Source organism: Vigna angularis, chromosome 8 (assembly GCF_016808095.1).
Source record: "Vigna angularis cultivar LongXiaoDou No.4 chromosome 8, ASM1680809v1, whole genome shotgun sequence".
Classification (NCBI taxonomy): Eukaryota; Viridiplantae; Streptophyta; class Magnoliopsida; order Fabales; family Fabaceae; genus Vigna; species Vigna angularis.
In genome coordinates, this window is record NC_068977.1 from 20778788 (window position 1) to 20800163 (window position 21376).

The 21376-nt window shown below is 35.5% G+C and overlaps 1 protein-coding gene across 3 annotated transcripts; it reads right to left on the minus strand.

The window, feature by feature from the left end:
* Positions 1-414: 414 nt before the first annotated feature.
* On the minus strand, positions 415-17512 carry LOC108343754 (uncharacterized). Of its 3 annotated transcripts, XM_017582121.2 has the most exons (13): positions 17140-17509; positions 16971-17042; positions 16125-16190; positions 15950-16025; positions 15756-15833; positions 15111-15208; positions 14947-15020; positions 13163-13250; positions 9544-9701; positions 9303-9345; positions 7813-7878; positions 6674-6751; positions 415-845 (listed from the first exon to the last, which is right to left on the minus strand). In XM_017582121.2, the coding sequence occupies exons 1-13, from the start codon at positions 17236-17238 to the stop codon at positions 771-773; spliced, it is 1071 nt and encodes a 356-aa protein (XP_017437610.1). In that variant the 5' UTR covers positions 17239-17509; the 3' UTR covers positions 415-770. The 3 variants fall into 3 exon arrangements, with proteins under 3 accessions (XP_017437610.1, XP_017437611.1, XP_052723399.1); XM_017582122.2 differs by lacking the exon at positions 15756-15833; XM_052867439.1 differs by lacking the exons at positions 415-845; positions 6674-6751; positions 7813-7878 and adding an exon at positions 8794-9096 and having other exon boundaries at positions 17140-17512.
* Positions 17513-21376: the final 3864 nt, after the last annotated feature.

The following is a 21376-nucleotide window of genomic DNA, read 5'->3' on the forward strand; positions in this document are numbered from 1 at the left end:
AAAGAGAAAACTAACAAACAGTAAAAGAAAGCTTAAAATATGAAATCTCACCGACCATGGCAAGAATAATTTAAGCTTTCCAGAGGATTGAAGGCATGGAGACAAAAAACTATATTTAGAAAGAGAAGCTCCATGATATGCGGTAACAGTATCAACATCATGATGTAAAGTTATGACATGATACTTAAAGTTTAAAAAAGTATAACCATATAAGGGAAAACCAAAAAAACAAAAAACAAAAAACTAACTGTTTGAATATTATAAAAATTTGAATATTATAAAAATTATATATGGAATTAATATCTCTAGTTCAATATACATACTTTATTTATAATAAAAAAATATATAAGTTAAACTCAAAATACAAGTAAAAAATACTAACAAACTAACTAAATACAAAAGATAAACATAATATAATCTTAAAAGGTCCCGTCTTCTCATTGAATGATCATATGCTCCTGTTCAATGCCATATAACACTATAATGGCCTTGTTTGTAAAGCATACAATTAGCCTTGATATGTCAATAATTACTTTGTCAAGATAGGAACTTAAAATGAACATCACAGTATTGATACAGGTCACAAAAATAATGCCTTCCGTAATCTTAAATCACATTCTGTGGTTAGAAATTCATTATGACATTTTCTTCCTATGAAGCTTGATCACACTAAATTAGCCTTCGATCATAAAACTAACCATGGTTACTTACATACGTTGGAGTGACAATTTCTACAAAGATGGGAAAATTACTGGACAGACACCACTTCATCAATTACTCGCTACATCGGCTATAAATATGCTGCCTGAATCACACCATCCAGCCAAAACGTCTTTCCCTGAGCACTGCGATGTAACAAACACTAATATTAGAAGTGATATCTCACATGAGTAAAAGCCTTTAAATGTTTAAAAGTAAAAAGATAGAAAGCTGCGAAAGAACAATATAGAATTAAGCCAACATTATTTATGGGCTTGGCAGAACCACAACAGTGTGTGCAACTAAATTCTTGGTCATCATGCATGTTTACATCCATTGCTAATTTCCATGCATCGGTTTCAATCAACCATTTTGCCCTCATTTTTATTCTTTTAGCACACTACAATTATTTAACATTTCTCCCAAGGTTTAACTGTGTCATTTGAAAGAGAAGTATCTGTGCAAAAAATCATGCCAAGTACCCCATCCTACATATTTCTTCATAAAAATTTTAACAATCCTTGAGGAACTTCACTTTGGAATGATTCAACAAAATAATCTCAATATGAAACCCAATACGGTAGTTGTGAATTTTTCCTGTTAGAAGGATGGACACTCAAAGGGGAGCCAAGCGTCCGTCGATGAGAACAAGGTTGTTTTGTAGCGAGGTGTAATGATAGGATATAATGCAGGGGCGACGGTTAAGGATGTGTGGAGTGCAGGACCGGACAGTCAAGGGTGTAGAGGTTTCTGTTGTAATAGGGGAGTGGGTCAAAGCTGCTATAAATAGAGCTCTTGTAACTTTGTAGAAGGCATGGAGTATTCTTATGTAAAGTCTGGACTTTGACCAGAAGAGGGAGGTTATGCTCCCAGGGAGGTTATGCTCCCAACCATTCTTTGTAAATAGATTTCTATCGCTGTCAATAATAGAACCCATTCTTTCTTTACTGTTTCTACCTAATGTTAGTGTTCATAGTTAGGTTTCCAACCCAGGAACCTAACAGAAAATATAATAATAATGAGGGTACCGGAGGTGCCTAAAGGTATTGCATCCATATAAAAAAAGTAAATAAACAATACAAGCAATACGGTAATAAACCTTAACTAGACTAGCACATAATAAATATCCAAATTGGAAGGATTATGACAAAGTATTTCCATCAGCAAACCCTTCTCAACCACAAGTTACTTTGAGGAGGAAACTTTTGATGGATGTTGGTGTAATTGGAAGGATTCTTACTAATCTTCAGGTCTATCATGACGATTGTGCAAAAGTAAAGTGCCTGCTTCTACCTACCAAGCTGTTTGGTAGACATAATGGGAAGAAGGCCACCAAAGCTGATGAATCTTCCCCAAGTTTGATGAATTGTGTTAGGGAACTAATTGTATCTAGTAGAAAGAGAAACATTACCCAGTCTAACTGCCAAGGCAGTTAGGTAAGTCAGTATAAAAGGGGTGAGTTGGTTGGTGAGAGGGTAGTTTTGGAGTGTTATTGTTTGGCGGGAACTCTTGTAGTTCTTTGGAGGGAGGTTAAGCTCTCGGGTTACGTTGTATCACCATTCTTGTTGATTCTTTTCATTCTTTTCAATAAAAGGAGGCTGTATAATTCAGATAAATTGCCTTTGTGTGTATTCGAGTGTTTTTCCATAGGTTCTTGATCCCAAGAACCTATCATTTGGTCCGACCTGCCGGATCCGATAGGAGGAGAACCAGTGATGGGTAGCGAGACGGAGGGAAGACTGGATAACTTGGAGATCACAGTGGAGGGAATTAAAGAGGAGACCGCGGCAATCAGACGCGATTTGCAACAAATGATGAGGTTGATGAGTGGGGGTGCAAACCATCAAGGGGGTGGTTCTGAGGGAAGCAGCAGTTCAGTGAATGATAATCAAGGGAGAGGCGATACTGGGGGAATATCGCACAACTGGAGGAAGAAAGTGGAATTGCCATCCTTTGAAGGCGGAGACCCATACATCTGGATTAATCGAGCCGAAAGATTTTTCGAAATCCAGAAAGTGGCTGAGGAGGACAAAGTGGAACTCGCTTACATTAGCATGGAGAGGAGCGCGAGTTATTGGTTCAAGTATTGGCAGGAGAAAGCCAAGAACCGGACATGGATGGGTTTGAAGACGGGGTTGATTAATCGCTTCGGTGGTGGGTCCAGGGGGACGGTCTACGAACAAATGGCCACTATGAGACAGGAGGGAACGCTTGAAGAGTTTGTAAGGAGTTTCGAGATGTTACTGGGTCAGACCCAGGGCCTGTCGGAGGAGTTGATTCTGGGTTTCTTCTTGGCGGGGTTGCGGGAAGACATTAAGGGCCAAGTCAGAATCCAGGGTCCCCCAGACTTGATGGTTGCGATTAGGGTGGCGAGAGACGTGGAGGACGCCATAAACCGTGGAGGCGGAGGAGCGTGGAATGGGATCAAGGTGACTCACGCGGGTACTCGAACCTCGGCGTCGATCGTAAGGGCTGAGGGAGATTGCAGTTTTGCAACAAGGATCGGCGGGACAGACAGAGTGGGCCCGGCCAGAAGAGACGGTTCATCAATGGCGAGTAACGCCCATGCGATAGGTAATACCACATCGGGAGGCGATAACAGGGAAAGAATGATCAGAAACTTACCTTATCCAGAGTTTCTGAAGAGGCGGGAAGAAGGAAGGTGTTTCCGATGCGGCGGACCATTCGCTACGGGTCATCGATGTGCGGAGAAAAGCTTAAGGGTCTTGTTACTAGCGGAGGACGAGGAGGAGGAATGGGAGGAAAACTTTAACCTGGAAGCAAAAACCCTGGAGCTGTCGGCATGTTCGGCGGAGGGGCTGACGCCTTCCAAGACCCTGAAGTTGACCGGGTTGATAGAGGAGAGAAGAGTGGTAGTCCTGATCGACAGTGGGGCCAGCCACAATTTCATTAGCCGGAGCGTGGTGGAGGAACTAGGTCTACGGGGCGGGGAAACACCTACCTACGCCGTGAGTTTAGGTGACGGTCGGAAGAAGTGGACAAGTGGACGCTGCGATAAGGTGGGATTGAAGCTGGGAGACGTTGAGGTGGAGGAAGACATGTATGTGTTTGAACTGGGGGAAGTCGATCTGATATTGGGCGTGGCTTGGTTGGCGAAATTGGGGGAAGTGGTTATTAATTGGAAAGATATGTCCATGCAATACGTCGTGGCGGGTGAGAAGATGGTGATCAAAGGCGATCCAGCGCTGTCAAGATAGCTGGTTGACACAGACGCACTTACAAAAATAATGGACGTTGAGTCAGGGTTTCGGGTTTGGGAAATGTGCGTAGTGGAGCAGGGGATAGGAGGTGACGTGTTGGGTGAATTGACTGAAGCTCCTTGCACGGCTACAGCAGGTGGGGAAAGTAGATTTTCATTTACAATTAACCGAGGCAGCAAGAATACATTCAATATTTCACGTTCCCCAACTAAAGAAGGCTGTGGGTGAGAAGAGGGTGCCTCCTTTGGAAGATGGGGTGAAAAAAAAAAAAAAAAGAGAGAGAGAGAGCAGTTTTTCAACCTTGGGGACAAGGTTGTTGGGGAAAGGGGAGTATTGTTAGGGAACTAATTGTATCTAGTAGAAAGAGAAACATTACCCAGTCTAACTGCCAAGGCAGTTAGGTAAGTCAGTATAAAAGGGGTGGGTTGGTTGGTGAGAGGGTAGTTTTGGAGTGTTATTGTTTGGCGGGAACTCTTGTAGTTCTTTGGAGGGAGGTTAAGCTCTCGGGTTACGTTGTATCACCATTCTTGTTGATTCTTTTCATTCTTTTCAATAAAAGGAGGCTGTATAATTCAGATAAATTGCCTTTGTGTGTATTCGAGTGTTTTTCCATAGGTTCTTGATCCCAAGAACCTATCAAATTGTCTGATGGGAAATCAAGTCTTGTAGCAAGTGTTAATCCAAGGACAGAAAGGAAGCCTTGAGGCAGCTGCGTGGGAAATTGTTGCAACAATTAAGGGCCAGTTTCTAAACTTCAACCTTGAGGACAAGGTTGTTTCTGCAGCCGTGCATAATGATAGGATATGTAATGTGTATGTTAGGAGGAAACATATAGAGAAGTAGTTGTTAGTTGGGTTGTTAGGTTGAGTGAGACTTTCTATATATAGTTGGGGGGTCTTTGTATGCAGGGACTTTTTTGAAAGTTTGGAGAATTGTTGACAGGATCATGGGCATCCTGTGTGAAGGGAACATTGTCCCTTGGATGCATTCTTGCTGTACTTGTTGCCTTGAATCAATAATACAAGATCTATTCAGTGAGTATAGGTGGTTGCAGTGGTTTTCCTGGTTTCCTCTATCTAGAAACCTAACAGAGACCCTTTTGGATCACTGTTGTCTCTAAAGCAGGAGAACTCCGTAAGTGAATTCATCATTCAATTTGAAAGATTTGCTGGAGTTATTAAGGGATTGGATGAACAGTATTTGATGAAGATTTTTTTGAACGGACTGCAGGAAGAGATCAGAGCAGAATTGAAATTGTATAAAACAACAAATCTTTTGGAGATAATAATAAAGCCCATGCTATTGAAGGGAAAAATATAAGGGTAGCAAAGGTAGCAGGGGATTATGGAGACACAGGAGGGGTAGGAGTTTCCCTATTCAAAGAGGAACAAAGGAATTGATAACAGCACCTCCAAGATCAATGGTAGCAGCTAATTCAGCATCACCCAGATCATCGGCAGAAGCAAATTCTTTTTCTCAATCTGTTACCAGCAAGAACAGTAATGAGGAAAAGGCTAACAGGGATGGCCACAACAGAGACAACTTTAAAAGGTTGACACCGTCAGAGCTCCAAGAAAAGATCAATTGTTTTTGCTGTGATGAAAAATAAAATGTGAATCATGTTTGCACCTTTATGGGTCGGGGTATTGTTAGGACACAAACTCCTATTACGAAGGTCCATAAAAGAAGAAACAAGGGAAAAGGAAAATGCAGCTATTTGTTTTAGTTCAAACAGCTGAGAAATCTGTTAGTTAAGTTGTTGTGTTGGGAAACTTGTATAAATATAGGTGCGTTCTCAGGTTTTGGAGGTAGGGAGAAAATTATTTGATTAGTGGGAGGTTCCTGGACCCTCGAAGTGCCAAGGGTGTGGCTGTAAAGGAGTTTCTGAAACTTCTATCCGCAATTTTCAGTTCCTTTGTGTTAGGTTACTGGGTATATGAAACCTAACTGTCTCATAATCCACACTCACACAATTACACACAAAGGGGAATTAAACGAAAGAATTGTATGTATTCACACCAACGAATGTCGTATACAATGATGACACAGGATCCTAACCCCCCTCACAAGATCCAAGACTTGTCTATACAAAAGAATATGACTAACTGCCTTCTAACAATGAATTGAACTCTATTTATACAAGACCTCCCTTCCCTCCTTTCCTAACTACTAAAACAGTTAGGATATTAACTCTTCCTTCCTCTTAAACCCATTATCTCCTATTACTTATATCCTGTCACTTTGTTTGAGTTTCCTTTCCTTTTTTTGAGTTTCTCATCCAGATTCTATAAGGAATGAAGAGAGGTTTAATTGACATGATATAAGATCCAAGTGAAAGCATTCGGGAGTTTGATTAATTCAATTCTTCTAAGAAAGTTAACTTCAATATCAGGTGAAAAAATAAGTCTCCTTAAAAACCCATAAGAATTTATTTTTAATTCTAAGTATCATTGTTAATTTTCTAATCTAAAATAACTATTGTGGATAGTGATGTCCACGCAACTAATATAAGTGATGCTAGCAGTTCAAAAAATATGAACACTAAGCTATAGAAGTATACCCTTATCAACGCATGCTTGGGAAGTAACCCAACTTAAATTAAAAAAAAAAAACAGAGTAAATTTCATTCAAATGGAACAGTGTGCCTGTTAAAAAGAAAAGCATGTGAAAGCAGATTCCAAAGTCACATTTAGATTTCGGCCAGATACCACAATGGAGTCAAGTGACAAATCATAAACAAGCTATATACAGACCTTACTAAAGCCTAGCCAATTGGAATCTCCTCTAAACGAAAATATTTTGGTGGTGTCTCTCCATCGTCCACAAAAGACCTGCATTGGTTGCTCGAAATTGATGATCATTACGAGAATAATATGGATATGAACCAAAAATATAATCCAAAAGAGGGTGTCGTCAATGAAAGCATTAACTTTTTTAAAGGAATTAAATGATTTTCTTGTCATTTAGTAATTCTATTTTTTATTCCTTAACATGTTCTCTAAAGGGCATTAACAAAAAGCATCCTGAATACGCTCACTATGGGTGAGTTGTAAAATTTTAGTTTAAAGAGTTGTAATGTCATGTCTACACCAAGTAGGAATACATTTGGTACACTAAACTAACACTTTCATTTGTGCATGAAACAGCCATGTCTAAAAGACTCTATAATACATCTAAAGCCAAGTGATAAAATACAAAATAAACCAGTTGCAGAACAGAAAAAAAAAGTTCTTCAAATATTTGCTTTCCTATTGCAATCCTAATCATATAAATCCCTATCCTGAGACAAAATACACAAGCCAGTTTGGAAAATCACACTTCACCCCAACAGTTTAAAAAAGTGCTCTTGGAAATCTATTTCAGTAATGTTAAAATAAAAAAATATATATATTTTTTAAGCTAACAAACAAAAACGTGCTACTGCTAAATAAATAATTCTTAAACATTTGTATCCAAATGAAAAATTACATTTGTTCACCTCTAAATACTTTGGAAAAAATGCTTTGAACAAAAGTTAATCCAAACAAGCCCGACATCTTTCGAAGTGCAAGATAAAAATGTACGGAGAACAAGTTGAACATTGGTGGACAGCATGATTATTGGATAAATTTCTGCTAAATTCCCATGGCTAAGAGTTCATACAGAATTCATTGCCTTGTCGATTATAACCTTCAAAGTTGACCTTGGTAGAATTAAACAAAATTTATACTTTGATATACAGGTCTTCATCCTCAATCTACTGTCAATTAGTCTTTTCAATAATTTTCTGACAGCTCATTAGATGGATCCCTCTATAGTTTACACATCCTCCACACACCTTTCATTTTCTTATTCCTTATATTTTGGTTGACAACAGTAGTTATACATTTATTAAAAAAATGAGAAAACTTACCTCATAATCAACCCCTTGAATATAGATGCAGTCCGGGTCTATTGTTGAGAAAGCCAGCCCTGTTATCTGCGGTATCAATGAAATCAATTACAGTCATCTGTGGCAGCAATAAGCAACAACTAAAACAATAATAACAACATCAACAGTAACCTTATCCCACTAAGGAAATCAACTATATGGATCACACAAAGCCACTGAGTAAGTTAAAAACCAAATTCTGAAGGATATTATTATCCACCGTGAAACCAAAAATGTTATTTTATATAGAAGAATATTGACATCAATGAGTGTGAAGCTGCACTGACGGGAAAACCATATTCCACAATCCCCAATGGCAACCCAGAGAGAGGCTAGTAATAGAACCATATATTGATTAACGAGATATTTTTGTTATGATTTCCTATTTTTGCAACCTTTTGCAATTAAGAACAAAATTGTAACTTATGTTTTTCTATGTTTCTTCTGTTCAGAGATTTAATTAAGAAATAGTGAAAACATGATTTCTGTTGTGATAGGATATAAGATAGGGCGGTGGAACAGTTGGAGAAGGCGGGCAAGGGGCCTATAAATGTAAACCTTTTGTAATTCTATAAGGGGATTACTCAATTGTATACTTTGTACATACCGGTTTCGAACTTGGTGAGAGGGGTTAGGCGCTCGAATTACACTTGGTACTCAGTGATTGTTACTGTGAATAACATACCCATTGTTTGATTCTTTTTGTCTTGTGTGAGTGCATATCAGTGGTGAGGGTGACTGTTAGGTTCTTACACTAAAGATTCCTAACATGTTGTTTTCCCTGTCCTTTGTAAATTTGTACAAGAAATAAGATGGATACAAGAATCATTTTTTCAAATATTTGTAAACATAGAAAATGAAAGTAAAAAAATACATTTAAGCTTAATAGACTTAGTATTCCATTTCCTTTTGAGTAACTTGAAGAAAATCTAGAGCTTAAATGACGTGAAAATAAGAAATTAGAAATTGGCATAAGATAACAAGCTATTTAAATTAGTCTTAACTTGAAATTGACTTCCCTATGTCAGAAAACAAATTTAAGTTCATATTATTGAATTCGAGAAAAAAAAACATAGTTTGAAGTAAACCATGGGTTTCAACTACACAGGAAACTCGGTAAAAGCAAAACAAATAAATAAAGGGCGTAATGTGTATCCAACGAAGCTAGATGTAAAGGGCGTATTAATACATGAGGCCAATACACAAAGAATGAATGAATTCAAAGGTGCATCATTCCATACATTATCTGACTTCCCCTTGTTATATCTGAAATTAAGATGATGATGTTGTTTAGAAAAAATAAATAAATCCACAAATTAAAGAATCAGATTAGTTTAGCAAATCAATTATTTAAAAACTTCAAAACAAAACGTAATTGCCCACGATATTACAATTTCTTTAAGAAACATTCTTTTAAACTGGTAAACAAAAATTTTCTGAGAGATCAAGGCAAAAAAATTGTTAAAACTAACCTCGTATTTTGAACAGTGCACCCATCTAGACAATGCCGACCATCTATATCAAAATGCATTCATGTTAAAGATTAATTAGGGCGAATTAAAAGTAAAATAAAAATAGAAAGGGAGCAGTCTCATGGCTCCTATTGAATCTATACAATATTTACATGGGTTAAATGATACTGACATTCACAGACTAAAATGACACGCCAAATTTTTTATATGATTTTTCCTGAAATCAAAAACAGCAGCTAACCTGCGAGGATCATAAATAGTCACAGTACGATCAGCTCCTCCCACAGCAACATTACCATTGGAAGAAATAGAGACAGCATAAAAGATATCACCAGGGATGCCACAAACTCGATGTACACAACCACCATTTTCTTTCACTCTCAAGTCCCATATTGATAGCTGAAATTATATTAACAAGTGCATATAAATATGAACAAATACGAAGCATAAGGCAGAACTTGTTATAAACCACGAAACAGAAACATAGACACATGTGAAGACAGATATACAAAAAACAATAGTAGCCCACCTAGTGGGATAAAGGAGGGTAGACACATACAGTACTACTCCCACAAAGAGGTTATTTCCAAGATTTGAACTTGTGGCCTCCAAAGTGACAACCTTACCATTGTGGCAAGTCTTACTTCACTCTCAAAAATCAAGACACTGTATTCTAAAACTTTCAAAAACAGAAATGCATGTGCATGTAATGTGCTAGAATAAAATAAAAAAGGTTGAGTGAAATGAAATTGATACATGACTAGAGCACCCATGTCTTATCTTAGAATTTGGATTTGAATCTAACTCCAACACCACAAAATTGACTGGAAAATAAGAATTCCACTCTACTTATATACGCCATTTAGTCATATCACCTGTCAATGTGAAACTAAACATCATGCTTGAGATTTCAATTTAGGCAACTTACAAAGAAACTGCAAATTAAGCAGGCAATCAGTGACACAATTAAGGCAGCTTTCCAACATCATTTTTGTAATAAAAAACACAATCTATAGAATATTACTTTTTGCCACAAAAATAGAAAACAACTTATATATAGCTTGACAACCAAAAGTTATTATTAAAACAACTATATCTATCAAGTTAGTTAGTCATTGTTAGGTGGTTAAATTGTTTGTTCTCATTGCACTTCTGCAACTGTCGAACAAATAAATCTAGAAAAGAAACCAAATTCAAATGCCATTATTATGTTTTTATGTCCAACTATTTGATGACGTTATACAAAAGGTTAAGCTGCAACATATGTTGTGCTACTTGCACTCCTTGTGGCAGGAGGAGAACTCAGATCGGTCAATCAATGTGGCAAGGAATAACAATCCTGTCATTGTCTTGTAAGGTTGAGTCAAGATCCTTCTTCTCTTCCTGTGAGCCATTCTTGTGAAGGAAGTAGCGTGACTTTTAACTTGAGACTTTTAATTTGTTCCCTTTTTTCTCAACCATATTTCTGAATCCCAAGGATAAATAGCATGTGGTCATCTTTCATCCAATGCTTATATTTCTTGGAACGAAAAGACATAGATGTGTCATTGGAGTCACCAAATAACATGACATTATTTGACCCTATTTTTTGCGATGTTGAGTGATTTGTGTAGTTTGATACCTCAATTTGATTAGCTCAATGTCTTTGAATAATCTCTTCTCAATTGACTTGGTAGGAAAAGGGAAGAACCTAAACAACAAGGCTAGAATTTAAGCAACAAAAATAATGTTTTCTAAATGTCATTGCATAACATCTCCCTAAAAGTGATGTGATTATTGAAAGGAAGAATTCAATTTGTTGATAGGGGAAGCCATGTGAATGTTGAACCCAACTCCTGTGTTGTTTTGGTTGATGACAACACATTGACAGTAACAACACAGATGTTGTCATGACACAACAGAAATGTGTTTTCTGTTTTTAATACATATGTGGATATGTAAATGCTTATTGATGATTAATGCATATGTTGGACATACTGTTGTTTCTGCATACTACTGCGATTATGATGTGATTATATCTTTGTATGTATACTGTATGTTTCTAAGTGATGAAAACCACAAGCACAAAAGCTTAAGTTTTGAACTGTGGCAAAACAGCAAGTTTGAATCGATTACATTAGTTGGTGAATCGATTAAAACTCATGTCTTTGCATATATCATTTTCAAATGTGTTGTGATGAGTTTTTGAAGAGAAAAAGTTTTCAAAATCTGTTTAAGTGTTAAGCTTAATCGATTACACATTTTATGTAATCAATTAAGTCTGTTATCTTTTGAAAACTATTTTCAGCTTAGTCAAAAATGCTTTAACGGTCATATTTTTAAATATGTTTGACTAGCATTAAATGAGAATCGATTACATTAATTGTGCATTCAATTAAGAGCTGAGTTAGTTATAATTTTGTTACATCTGGTTTTTTATTATGTAACCGATTACATCACTAACGTAATCGATTACTTTGCGTCTGTTATGGTAGAAACTATAAATTGACGCATTGCTTGTATTTCTGTAACACTTGATCATTTGTACATTTTCATATTTGATAGTTTTGATCTGAGAAAGTTTTACAGATTACATTGACGCTCCAAGAATCAAGAAGCAAAGATCTTGAAGAAACTTGAAGGATTCTTGAGAGGAAATTTGAAAGCTTGACTGGCTGATCCTATTCGCACTGCTGAGGTGTATTTGCTGTGATCAGAAAAAGTTTTTGCACTTGTTGATTGTGTTGTGTCCCTGTTCGTGTGCAACAGGAAGAAGAGTGAGGAGCTCTTGGACTTTGAGAGGGGATTCTCAAAGGGATTCTGTAGCAAGAACGTGTGGTTCTGTGTGCGCAGGTGTATTCGTTTCTATATTTGATTGTTTGAGTGGGAAAGGTGTTTACATTGTGAGAGTGTGTTCACTGTAAAACCTTTGGTGTAATTCTCCAATCATTATATAGTGAAATATCCTTCAATCAAAGGTTGATTGGAAGGGTGAGTGGATGTAGGCATTAAGGCCGAACCAGGATAAAAACTGTGTTTGATCTTCTTTCTCTATCCTTTACATTTCATTGCATACGCACTTTACTTACAGCGCAAGAAAGTTTTAAAGATCATTCTATTTCTGAAAAAAGACTTGAAAAGTGCATGTTTTTATAAATCACCAATTCACCTCCCCTCTTGGTGTTGAGAAACAAGCTTCTTTATTTCTAACACAATTCAAGAAGATTAACTAGAAATGGAGATGAAAATACAAGGGAGGGTGTTCCCAAGAGTTTAGAGATAAAAGAGAATAGCTTTTCATGTAACAAACCTTTGTTTGGATGTTTGGATGGCTTAGTTAGACTTCTTTCCTGTTTAAATAGAGGGTTGGGGAAAGGAAGTGTTTTATCACTCCTTCCCATGCCCGAGCTTCTCTATATAAGGAGAATATTTGTGAACTTTTGCCACAACTTTGTTCATAACAAATCTTGAGTGGATTTTGTGAAGTGCGGGTATTTTTCTTTCTTAGAGTTTTTATATTGAGTAGAGACTCAAGTGGCCATCCTCCTGCCTTTGCAGATCTCATGGTGAGAGGGTGCATAGGTCTGATTCAAAGTTCAATGATGAAGCTTCTAAATGCACCTATTCTTTCTAGAAAGTGCTAATTTATCCCTGGAAGAACCACAGTTAGAAGCCATGTTTTTCAATAATAAGCAATGTCCTCATGTCACATGACTTTTAATTTAGATGTCACCCGGATCCATATCTTAGTTTGTGCTTCACAAGCCATGCAAAACATGTGTCTAGTCTAATGTGTAAACATTACACCAAAATTTAGTGTCCATGTTATACAATTTGCAACAAATAAAAACATCGAAGAAACCATTAGTCAACAAATTTACCTGGCTTCCTTCCGTAATAGCTAATGTAGAACTTTGATCTCCTTTAACTACATTTTGCAAGAAGTTTAATGAAGTAGGGTACCAAAGCCTGAAAGGACAAATTAATTACGGGGAAATTCTCAAAAAGAAATATAAACAGATAAAAACATTTGTCAACAATATTCCTTTTGTTTTTGGGACATATTTGTCAAAAACATGGTTGCCATCTTGAAATAGATAACCATTTTGTTTGAGAGAATTCCAAAAAAGTGAAGGAGCATTCAAAATGGTTATAGTGATTAGAGTGTCCTTGGAAAGAATTAGTCATAGGAAATAGTTCAACCTTTTATCATTATTGTCCCTGCTACTTAGCCCAGAAACATTCAATGTGCATCTCTCCCTTCTAGTGATAATGTAAAGGTCTTTTTTTATAGCCATAAAGATAGTTATTCTCCACTCCATTACTTGGGAGTAATGGGGTAGTGACCCTGTTATTAGGGTTTCTTGTTCTAAGTAGACTCCAAGTCCAATATCTAAACCCAAATATTATCAACTTCTTCTACTCTTCTAAAGACAGAGAGCTGCTAACAACGACAGACCAATTATGTTTAGAGAAAATTACACAAACATCTAAATTTTGTCAAATTTCTCCTAACTCCCCTTTTTTTGTCAACCTCCTAACTCCCATTAATGATTTGAGGACATTATATTCACATCTCTTATTCATTACACTAACCTCTATTTAAAAAATATTATATCATATACCACTATAAAGAAAAATTGATGTTGAAAGTCCCACATGGACTAGAAATAAGACCAATTTATAATATATAAATGGGTGCAAACCTCACCATACAAGCTGGTTTTGTGAGATTGAGTTATGCTTAAAGTTTACTTTTTAACATAATAGGTTTCTTTTGTCAAGAAACCGATCAACACTCCTCAACTCTCAAGCACACACGAAAAGACACAAAATAGTATGTATATTATTGATATATGAGTGAAACAATGTACAAAGAATCACCCCCAAGGAAGCCTCTCTCCCTCCACTAGAACAATTATCCAGTCTGCACCAAATGTACAAAATGACTAACTCCCCCTGTACAAAACACACACTCTATATATAAACTCCCTTCCCCTTCCCACTAACTAACTAACTGTCAAACAACTCTTCCCTCTTAACTACCCTCATTTCCTAAACCCATTATAACCTATCACCTTATATCCTATCACTATCTTAGTAAGATTTGTTGTTTGTTAGGCATATTGTTTCACCCACTATCGGATCACTCATTAATGTATAGTCTCACGCTTGAGATGTATATACTTCGACATGAGGGGGGTGTTGGAAGTCTCACATAGACTAGAGATAATGTCAATTTATAACATATAAGTGAGTACAAACCTCACTTTATAAGTCGGTTTTGCGGGATTGAGTTAGGCTTAAAGACTACTTCTTAATAATTACACTAACCTTTATTTTAAAAATATTATATCATATACCAATATAAGGAATATTGATGTAGGTGTTAAGTGTAATTTACTCCTGTTTTCAATGTAAAATAATTTATTATTTAAAACATCTTTATAAAAAGGATAATGAAATATCATTGAACTCAAGCAATCCATGCAACCCTTCACTAAATCTTTTCCCGGACCCTTCTCAAGTATGTATCAAATTCTTTTGAGGTGCATGTCATTAACATTACATCAACCACATGGAAAGAATTAGAATATGAATGAATGGTGGAAAGTAAACATTTCCAAAGAATTGAACTTGAAAACAGAAAATAAAAACCACTTACGGTCGTAATGTGCGAATGTGCATGTCTTGATCATAAATATCAACGGTTTTGCAAAAGCTACGGGCAACAGCTGTCTGGATAAAGTAAAAACTGAGTAAGGCACTTTAAGGTTTTTCAAAAAACAATTGTGTAAATGGAACCACCATCAATTGTACAGTGCCTACCGTAGACCATTGATTTGGGCAAAAGCAGAGCCCTGACCAACTGCCTTCCCCAATACCATTGTCATGAGGCAATGCAGAATATGTTAGCTTATCAACATCTGCAGATATGTTCAACAAAATCTAAGACAATGATTCAGTGATAACTTAAAAGCTGGATAAAATTAAAATATGGGAGAAGGAAAATGCAGACAGCAAAAGTTAATTTGAAAAAGCAGGTTGATTCTATCAACATTGTCTTGGACATTAGGCAAGTAAATGGCTATGGTGATTTCTTCACAAACTTAATTGGTCATACCCCTTGGCATCAGACTATCTGAAGAATGAACAGATAGGATGTTAATATGGAAACCCAGGCTTCTTATTTTAGTCATCAGAAAATTATCTCCCATCAATATGTTAACTTTAAGTCTGTGCTTACCTTGAAGGTATGCAATGGTTCTCGTGTCAAATTTTTTAGAGGACTCTTGGGTGGGAGATTCCACCTTTTAGTTGGCTATCCAATGTCTTTAAATGAGTATGACTATATTTTTCTAGAAGAACATCATAATCAAATGCCAGTAGGTCTACTTCAAAATAAATCAAGTTAAATTTAATTTCTAGAAAACTCACTTTCTAATAGTTAACATAAAAGAAAAGAAAAAATACCTTCAGCAGATGCATCTAGTTTAGACACAATGAGATGACCATATGAATCCACACTTCCCAACATTACATCACCACAGCCTAAAATCATAGTAGGTTAAAATATAGAACTGTTATGTCCATGCAAGTTTTGATGACAGACACAGTGTAGCAAAACAAAATATTAAAGAAACGCTCATAATTGAAAAGTCACTTACTCTCCACCTCAGCAAGAGCAATACTCTGAATTTCTGAACGATGAGGGCATCGGTTGAGTAATGAAGAGTCAATAATCTGTAAGAGACAACAATAGGCAGACTTATTAAATTAGTAAATAAGTAAACATTCGCAAAGATCATGGAAGTAGGATTTTCTTTACAAGCCTATATATACCTCAGTGTGTTCAGGTATCAACAGGCTATCTTTTCCTTCATTGACTGAAGACTCTCCCAAAGCAATCTACAGAGTAATATATAAACCATAGTTAAGCAAAACAATATCCAAAATAAATCAGCAAAGTGATACTTTGTGTTTTAGCACAACAAAGTTTACTTAAGTATGTTTGGATGAATTTGTCGATAAACATTTACAGATAAAAAAAAATAACAAGGTAAAACAAATTTACATAAGTTAAAACTTTATTTATGCATAAGTTCTAATCAGTTTTTAAAGAAGCTAAATGAGATAGCTTTATTGGCTCATTCATTATCTAATATTTATTCTCTGAGACTAGATAGTCCTACTCGTGTCAAGTAAGATCACATCCGTGATAAAATTCTTCCTTGTAGTATTTAACACATCTGTGCACATAAGATTCGAACTCGAGATTACTGATTAAGCTAGAACAATCATGTACTCCAATGATGCATAGGCTAATTCAACTTATGGGAGAAACTTATCCAATTTTACTTTCTTACTTTCTTACTTTCTTTTCTGTTAACTGCTCATTGAGAAATTCATCCAATCACGCCCTATCTAACAAACACAATGAATTTTACTAGAACAACAAACCCCATCCCAAGTCTCTATACCATCCAAACCAAATAACTCAATTAGATGCATTTTCAAACTTTCTCTTTTTTCTATCGATGGTTTCCTTTCCAGTGTCGTTTAACCACTTCAAAAACCACATCACATCAAGAAAGGGGCTTGTGACAACAAAAGTCTACAACTGAAGAAAAAAAATAAAACTACTAAAATTCCACACTTCGAGTAGAGAAAATGAAGAAGGGTGCATACGTGGAGGTGGAGCTTATAAATGTGGGGACCGGAAGCTATGTAGACAACACAAGAACGTCCATCCTCGCTAACCTGAGAAGTCATCACAAACAAAAAGAGGTTACAGTGATTTCAAAAGGGATAAGACAAAAGGGAAGATGAGAGAAATGGAGATGGTAATGGTACTTACACGAAGTGCAAGGCGAGTGCACTGGATGCTTCCAGGAGAAGGGTAGTCAATCAGAGTGGAAGGAACCACTGCTTTCTTCAAACACTTAGCCTCCAACATATCTCTCTCTTCGTCTCTCGAAGTTTGCTTTCGAAGGTGTTGACGCTGTGTGTTTGTGCTAACGTTCTGAGTTAGCCAACACGAGAAACTTGGTTTGATTTGGATGGTGAGAATCAGAAGAGTTATGTGCTGGATTCAGCATCAGAGTGTTCTGAAGATCATTCCTGCTGCAACCTTTTGAATTCCGCTATCTATTCCTGAGAATGAACAAATATTTCATCCAAAAAAGCGAAGTGAACCAATAAAAGTAGAAGCATTTTGGGGAAAAAAAAACTGAACTGGAACATTTTCTGTAAATCAAATTGGTTTTATGAAATGCTAATGAGTTTATACTTTTAATTTTTATTATTTTATTTTAATATATTAAAATTCAATACTTAGGAATAAAGACCTCATATTATATAAATAAAAATATATATATATATATATATATTAATACAAACTTCATATTTTTAAGTTAAATTTAATCAGGACAAAAAAAATATTCATATTTGTGGTAAAATTTGTGATGAATAGGAAATTTATATTATATTTTATCTATATTATATTATATAAATATTATATATAGGAAATTTATTTATTATATTATATCTATATTATATTATATAAATATTATGACAGAGTATTTTTTATTTTGATGTACACAATTTTTTTTCAAGTTTATACTTTACTAAGTAATCGCTTATCAATTTTATTTTTAAGTGATTTTTTTCTATTTAACAGTTTTTTTAATTCAACTTTTATTAAAATTTAATTATTTTTTAACTAAAATAATTATTTATAATAAAATATTACATATAAAACTAATAAAACATATTTATATTTATTTTTATAATTTCACTTTATTTTTTTTATTATCATAAAAAAAGTAAACAGATGTGTGCATGTTTTTACATTAGTATTTTAATGAATATTTGTAACATTCCATTTAATAATATAAAATTATTAAATAAAATATATTATAATAATTGATAAATCTAAAAATAGATAGATTTGATATGTAAGAAATTAATACAATTATCTTTCAAAAAATAATTATAATAAGAAAATATATATACAAACTAACTATAAATAACATAATGGTAAAAAATAACTATTAGGAATATAAGAACTACTCAACAACATCTCCTCTTTCCATTAGAGACGTATCATTACCTAATCCTCATTTGCTAATACTGTGCAGTGATCATTGCAAAAAGAACAAATAAAACACAAAAAGGAACAACATGGTAAGTTAGTGTTCAAAAGAACTATACTAAGACAATGAAATCATATCAAATATAAACTAAGCATGGATTAAATACAATAAATCATATATACACACAAATAGTAGACATTAAACTCAATTATCCGGATACATGTCATTGACATTAGAATTCACTAGAGGCGTGCACTTATAATAATATTTATGTTCTGTAGAGCCATAGATAAATGAGTTATCACCCTACTACACAAAAGGTTAATCTCCTTCGCATCGAGGACCAAACAAGTCCAATGACTAGGAGTCCATGTGACTTTTATCATATAATTCATTCTACTCTACATGAGTGTGACTGGTTATTAGAATTCAAGATACCTCCTTACTGAATCTCATATGTCAATGCATATACTAAAGTTACCACCACCAAGAATTTCTCCTTAAAATTCCTTAAACACCATCATCATTATAAGGCTCACAATAACATTTTCACATCAATTAAACACAATCATAAACATACATAAGATCCATTATAGATCTTTCTCGAACAACAAAAGAAGAAAACAAATCCAACAGAAATACTAATACTCAAAAGTGGCACTTAGCACCTGACCTCTACAAAGAGTGTCGCTCAGTAGAGCTGTTAAAATCGGTAACCTAACTCGACACAGGCCAGCCTGTTGGTCACTTAGTGAGCCAACCTAACCCGACTCACTTATTAATGACCTGAAAAAATTTGAACTCGGCCCGACCTACCATGGGTTCGTGGTTAAACGGGTTGGCTCACTAGCTCATTTAATTATAAGTTTTTTTAAAATAAAAAAAAATTACAATTTTTTTAATTCAAATCTAAATAAATTTCACACTAAAATTATGTTAAACTCTAAAGACAATTCAAAATAAATAAAAAAAGTATCATACAATCCAAGCGTAATCCAAAAACATGTACAAAAGGCGAACAAACAAGTTTTTAATATTGAAAATTTTTATATCACTTGTCCATTTATAATATTAAAGTCTTGAATAGATAAATCTATAATATTTTTCTCTTGAAACATCTTTTTTATCACCATCTACAATATAATAAAAAAAGCTAACTAATAATATTGAAACACAAAATAATAAATAATTAAGTTAAATTAGGTGGGTTGGTGAGCCAACCCGGCCCACCACGGGTTCAACCCGATGAGCCGGGTTCTAAGCGAGCCGGTTGAAAACTAACCCGCATAAACAATTACATTTTTTTCAAACTCAATCCGGCTCAAACATATGGTGGGTCGGGTTGGCCCGCGGGTTACAACCCATTTTGACAACACTAGCGCTTAGTGTCATTCTTCTAGCAAAAGGTTAAGCTCAGTGTCCTAGAGCTAAAATGCCCCAAACCTGTAGTACAAAAATGGCGCTCAATAGTGTCCTTTTGTTGCTCAACGCCAAGACATTCACAAAATAGGACGCTTAGTTGTACAGATAGACGCTCAGTGGTCTAGAGTTAAAATGCTCTCAAACTTACACAACGAAGTTGACATTCAGTGTTAGTCTATTACCGCTCAGCATTGTATCAGATATCAGCAATTGTATTTTGTATTTTTGAGAGAATCTAAACATGTTATATTCATCAAATTGGGCTTCTTTCTTAGTGCATTGGTTCAAAATAGTTTTAAAAATAGAAACTCATATCAATTGTTTATATTATAAACTCTCTTAATCTCACAAAACCAAGTCCAAACTAATAAAAATTCATGAATCAAACATTGAAATCATACAAGTCAAATTAGTCATGCTCACCACAAATCCAATTCATCAAAAATAGCTAAAGTTCATTTCCAACATGAAATCGATCATCAACATGCATTTATTAAGTTAGTAAGAACACTACAAAAGAATTAAAGACTAGCTTCCTTTACCTTGAAAAAGTTGCTCACAAACCTAAAAGGCAAAAACGCCTAATAACGTAAGCACTAGTGCAGAATTGGCTTTTAACGTCACCCGTTAGACGTCAGACCCCAAAACAACCGACGTAAATTATTGATCGGTGGCAATTTTATAAATAAGTGTGCATATAGACGTCCGTTGGGGAGGGTCCCCAACGTCTATAATATTATAGACGTCGGGGCCCCACCCAACAAACGTCTAAGTGACTGAAATAATTAATTTCTCACCTACCTGTCAGGCATATAGACGTCCGTTTGGAGGGGCCCCGACGTCTATAATATTATAGACGTCGGGGACCCTCCCCAACAGACGTCTATTTGCTTGACAGGGTAGGTGAAACGTTCACAGAGACGTCGGGGCCCCCCAAAATGACGCCTATAAGCCCCGCGAAAATGAATTTATAAATAATAAAGACGTCATATTAGTGAAGTCCCCAACGTCTATACTATAATAGACGCCGGACCCCCTAAGCACCCGACGTTTATATGTTGTTTAACTACACCCGCGAACCCGCGAGGATTTACGCTCACTGTTCATCATCTTCCTCGCGTTTTCTGTCTGAAGCATTGCATTCCAGGTATGTTTTCGCTCTAATATGGACCGTTTAAATTTACTTTTACTCCGATTAAATTACTCTTTGATGAAAAATCTTCCATTTGAACCGATTAAAATTTGTTTTCGTTGCGTTTTGGTGTAGTTTTTGGCTTGTGCGTGGGCGGCGTTTTGGACTCTTTTTGGCCTACGTTTTTGTCCGTGCATTACTCCATTTCCCTCCATTGTTATTTTAATCTGCTAAAAAGGTTAGCTTTTTTTTGTTTAAAACTTTTTTTCTATGCATGTTATTGGCTTTTGTGCATGCATGTTATTGGGTTTTACGTATGCATGTTTTTGGCTTTTAGGTATGCATGTGTTATAGGGTTTTAAATATGCATGCGCATGTGATAGTTATGTAATTATAATTGGCATGTTAGATTATAAGTATGAAATGATTGAGTGAAACTTAGTTCC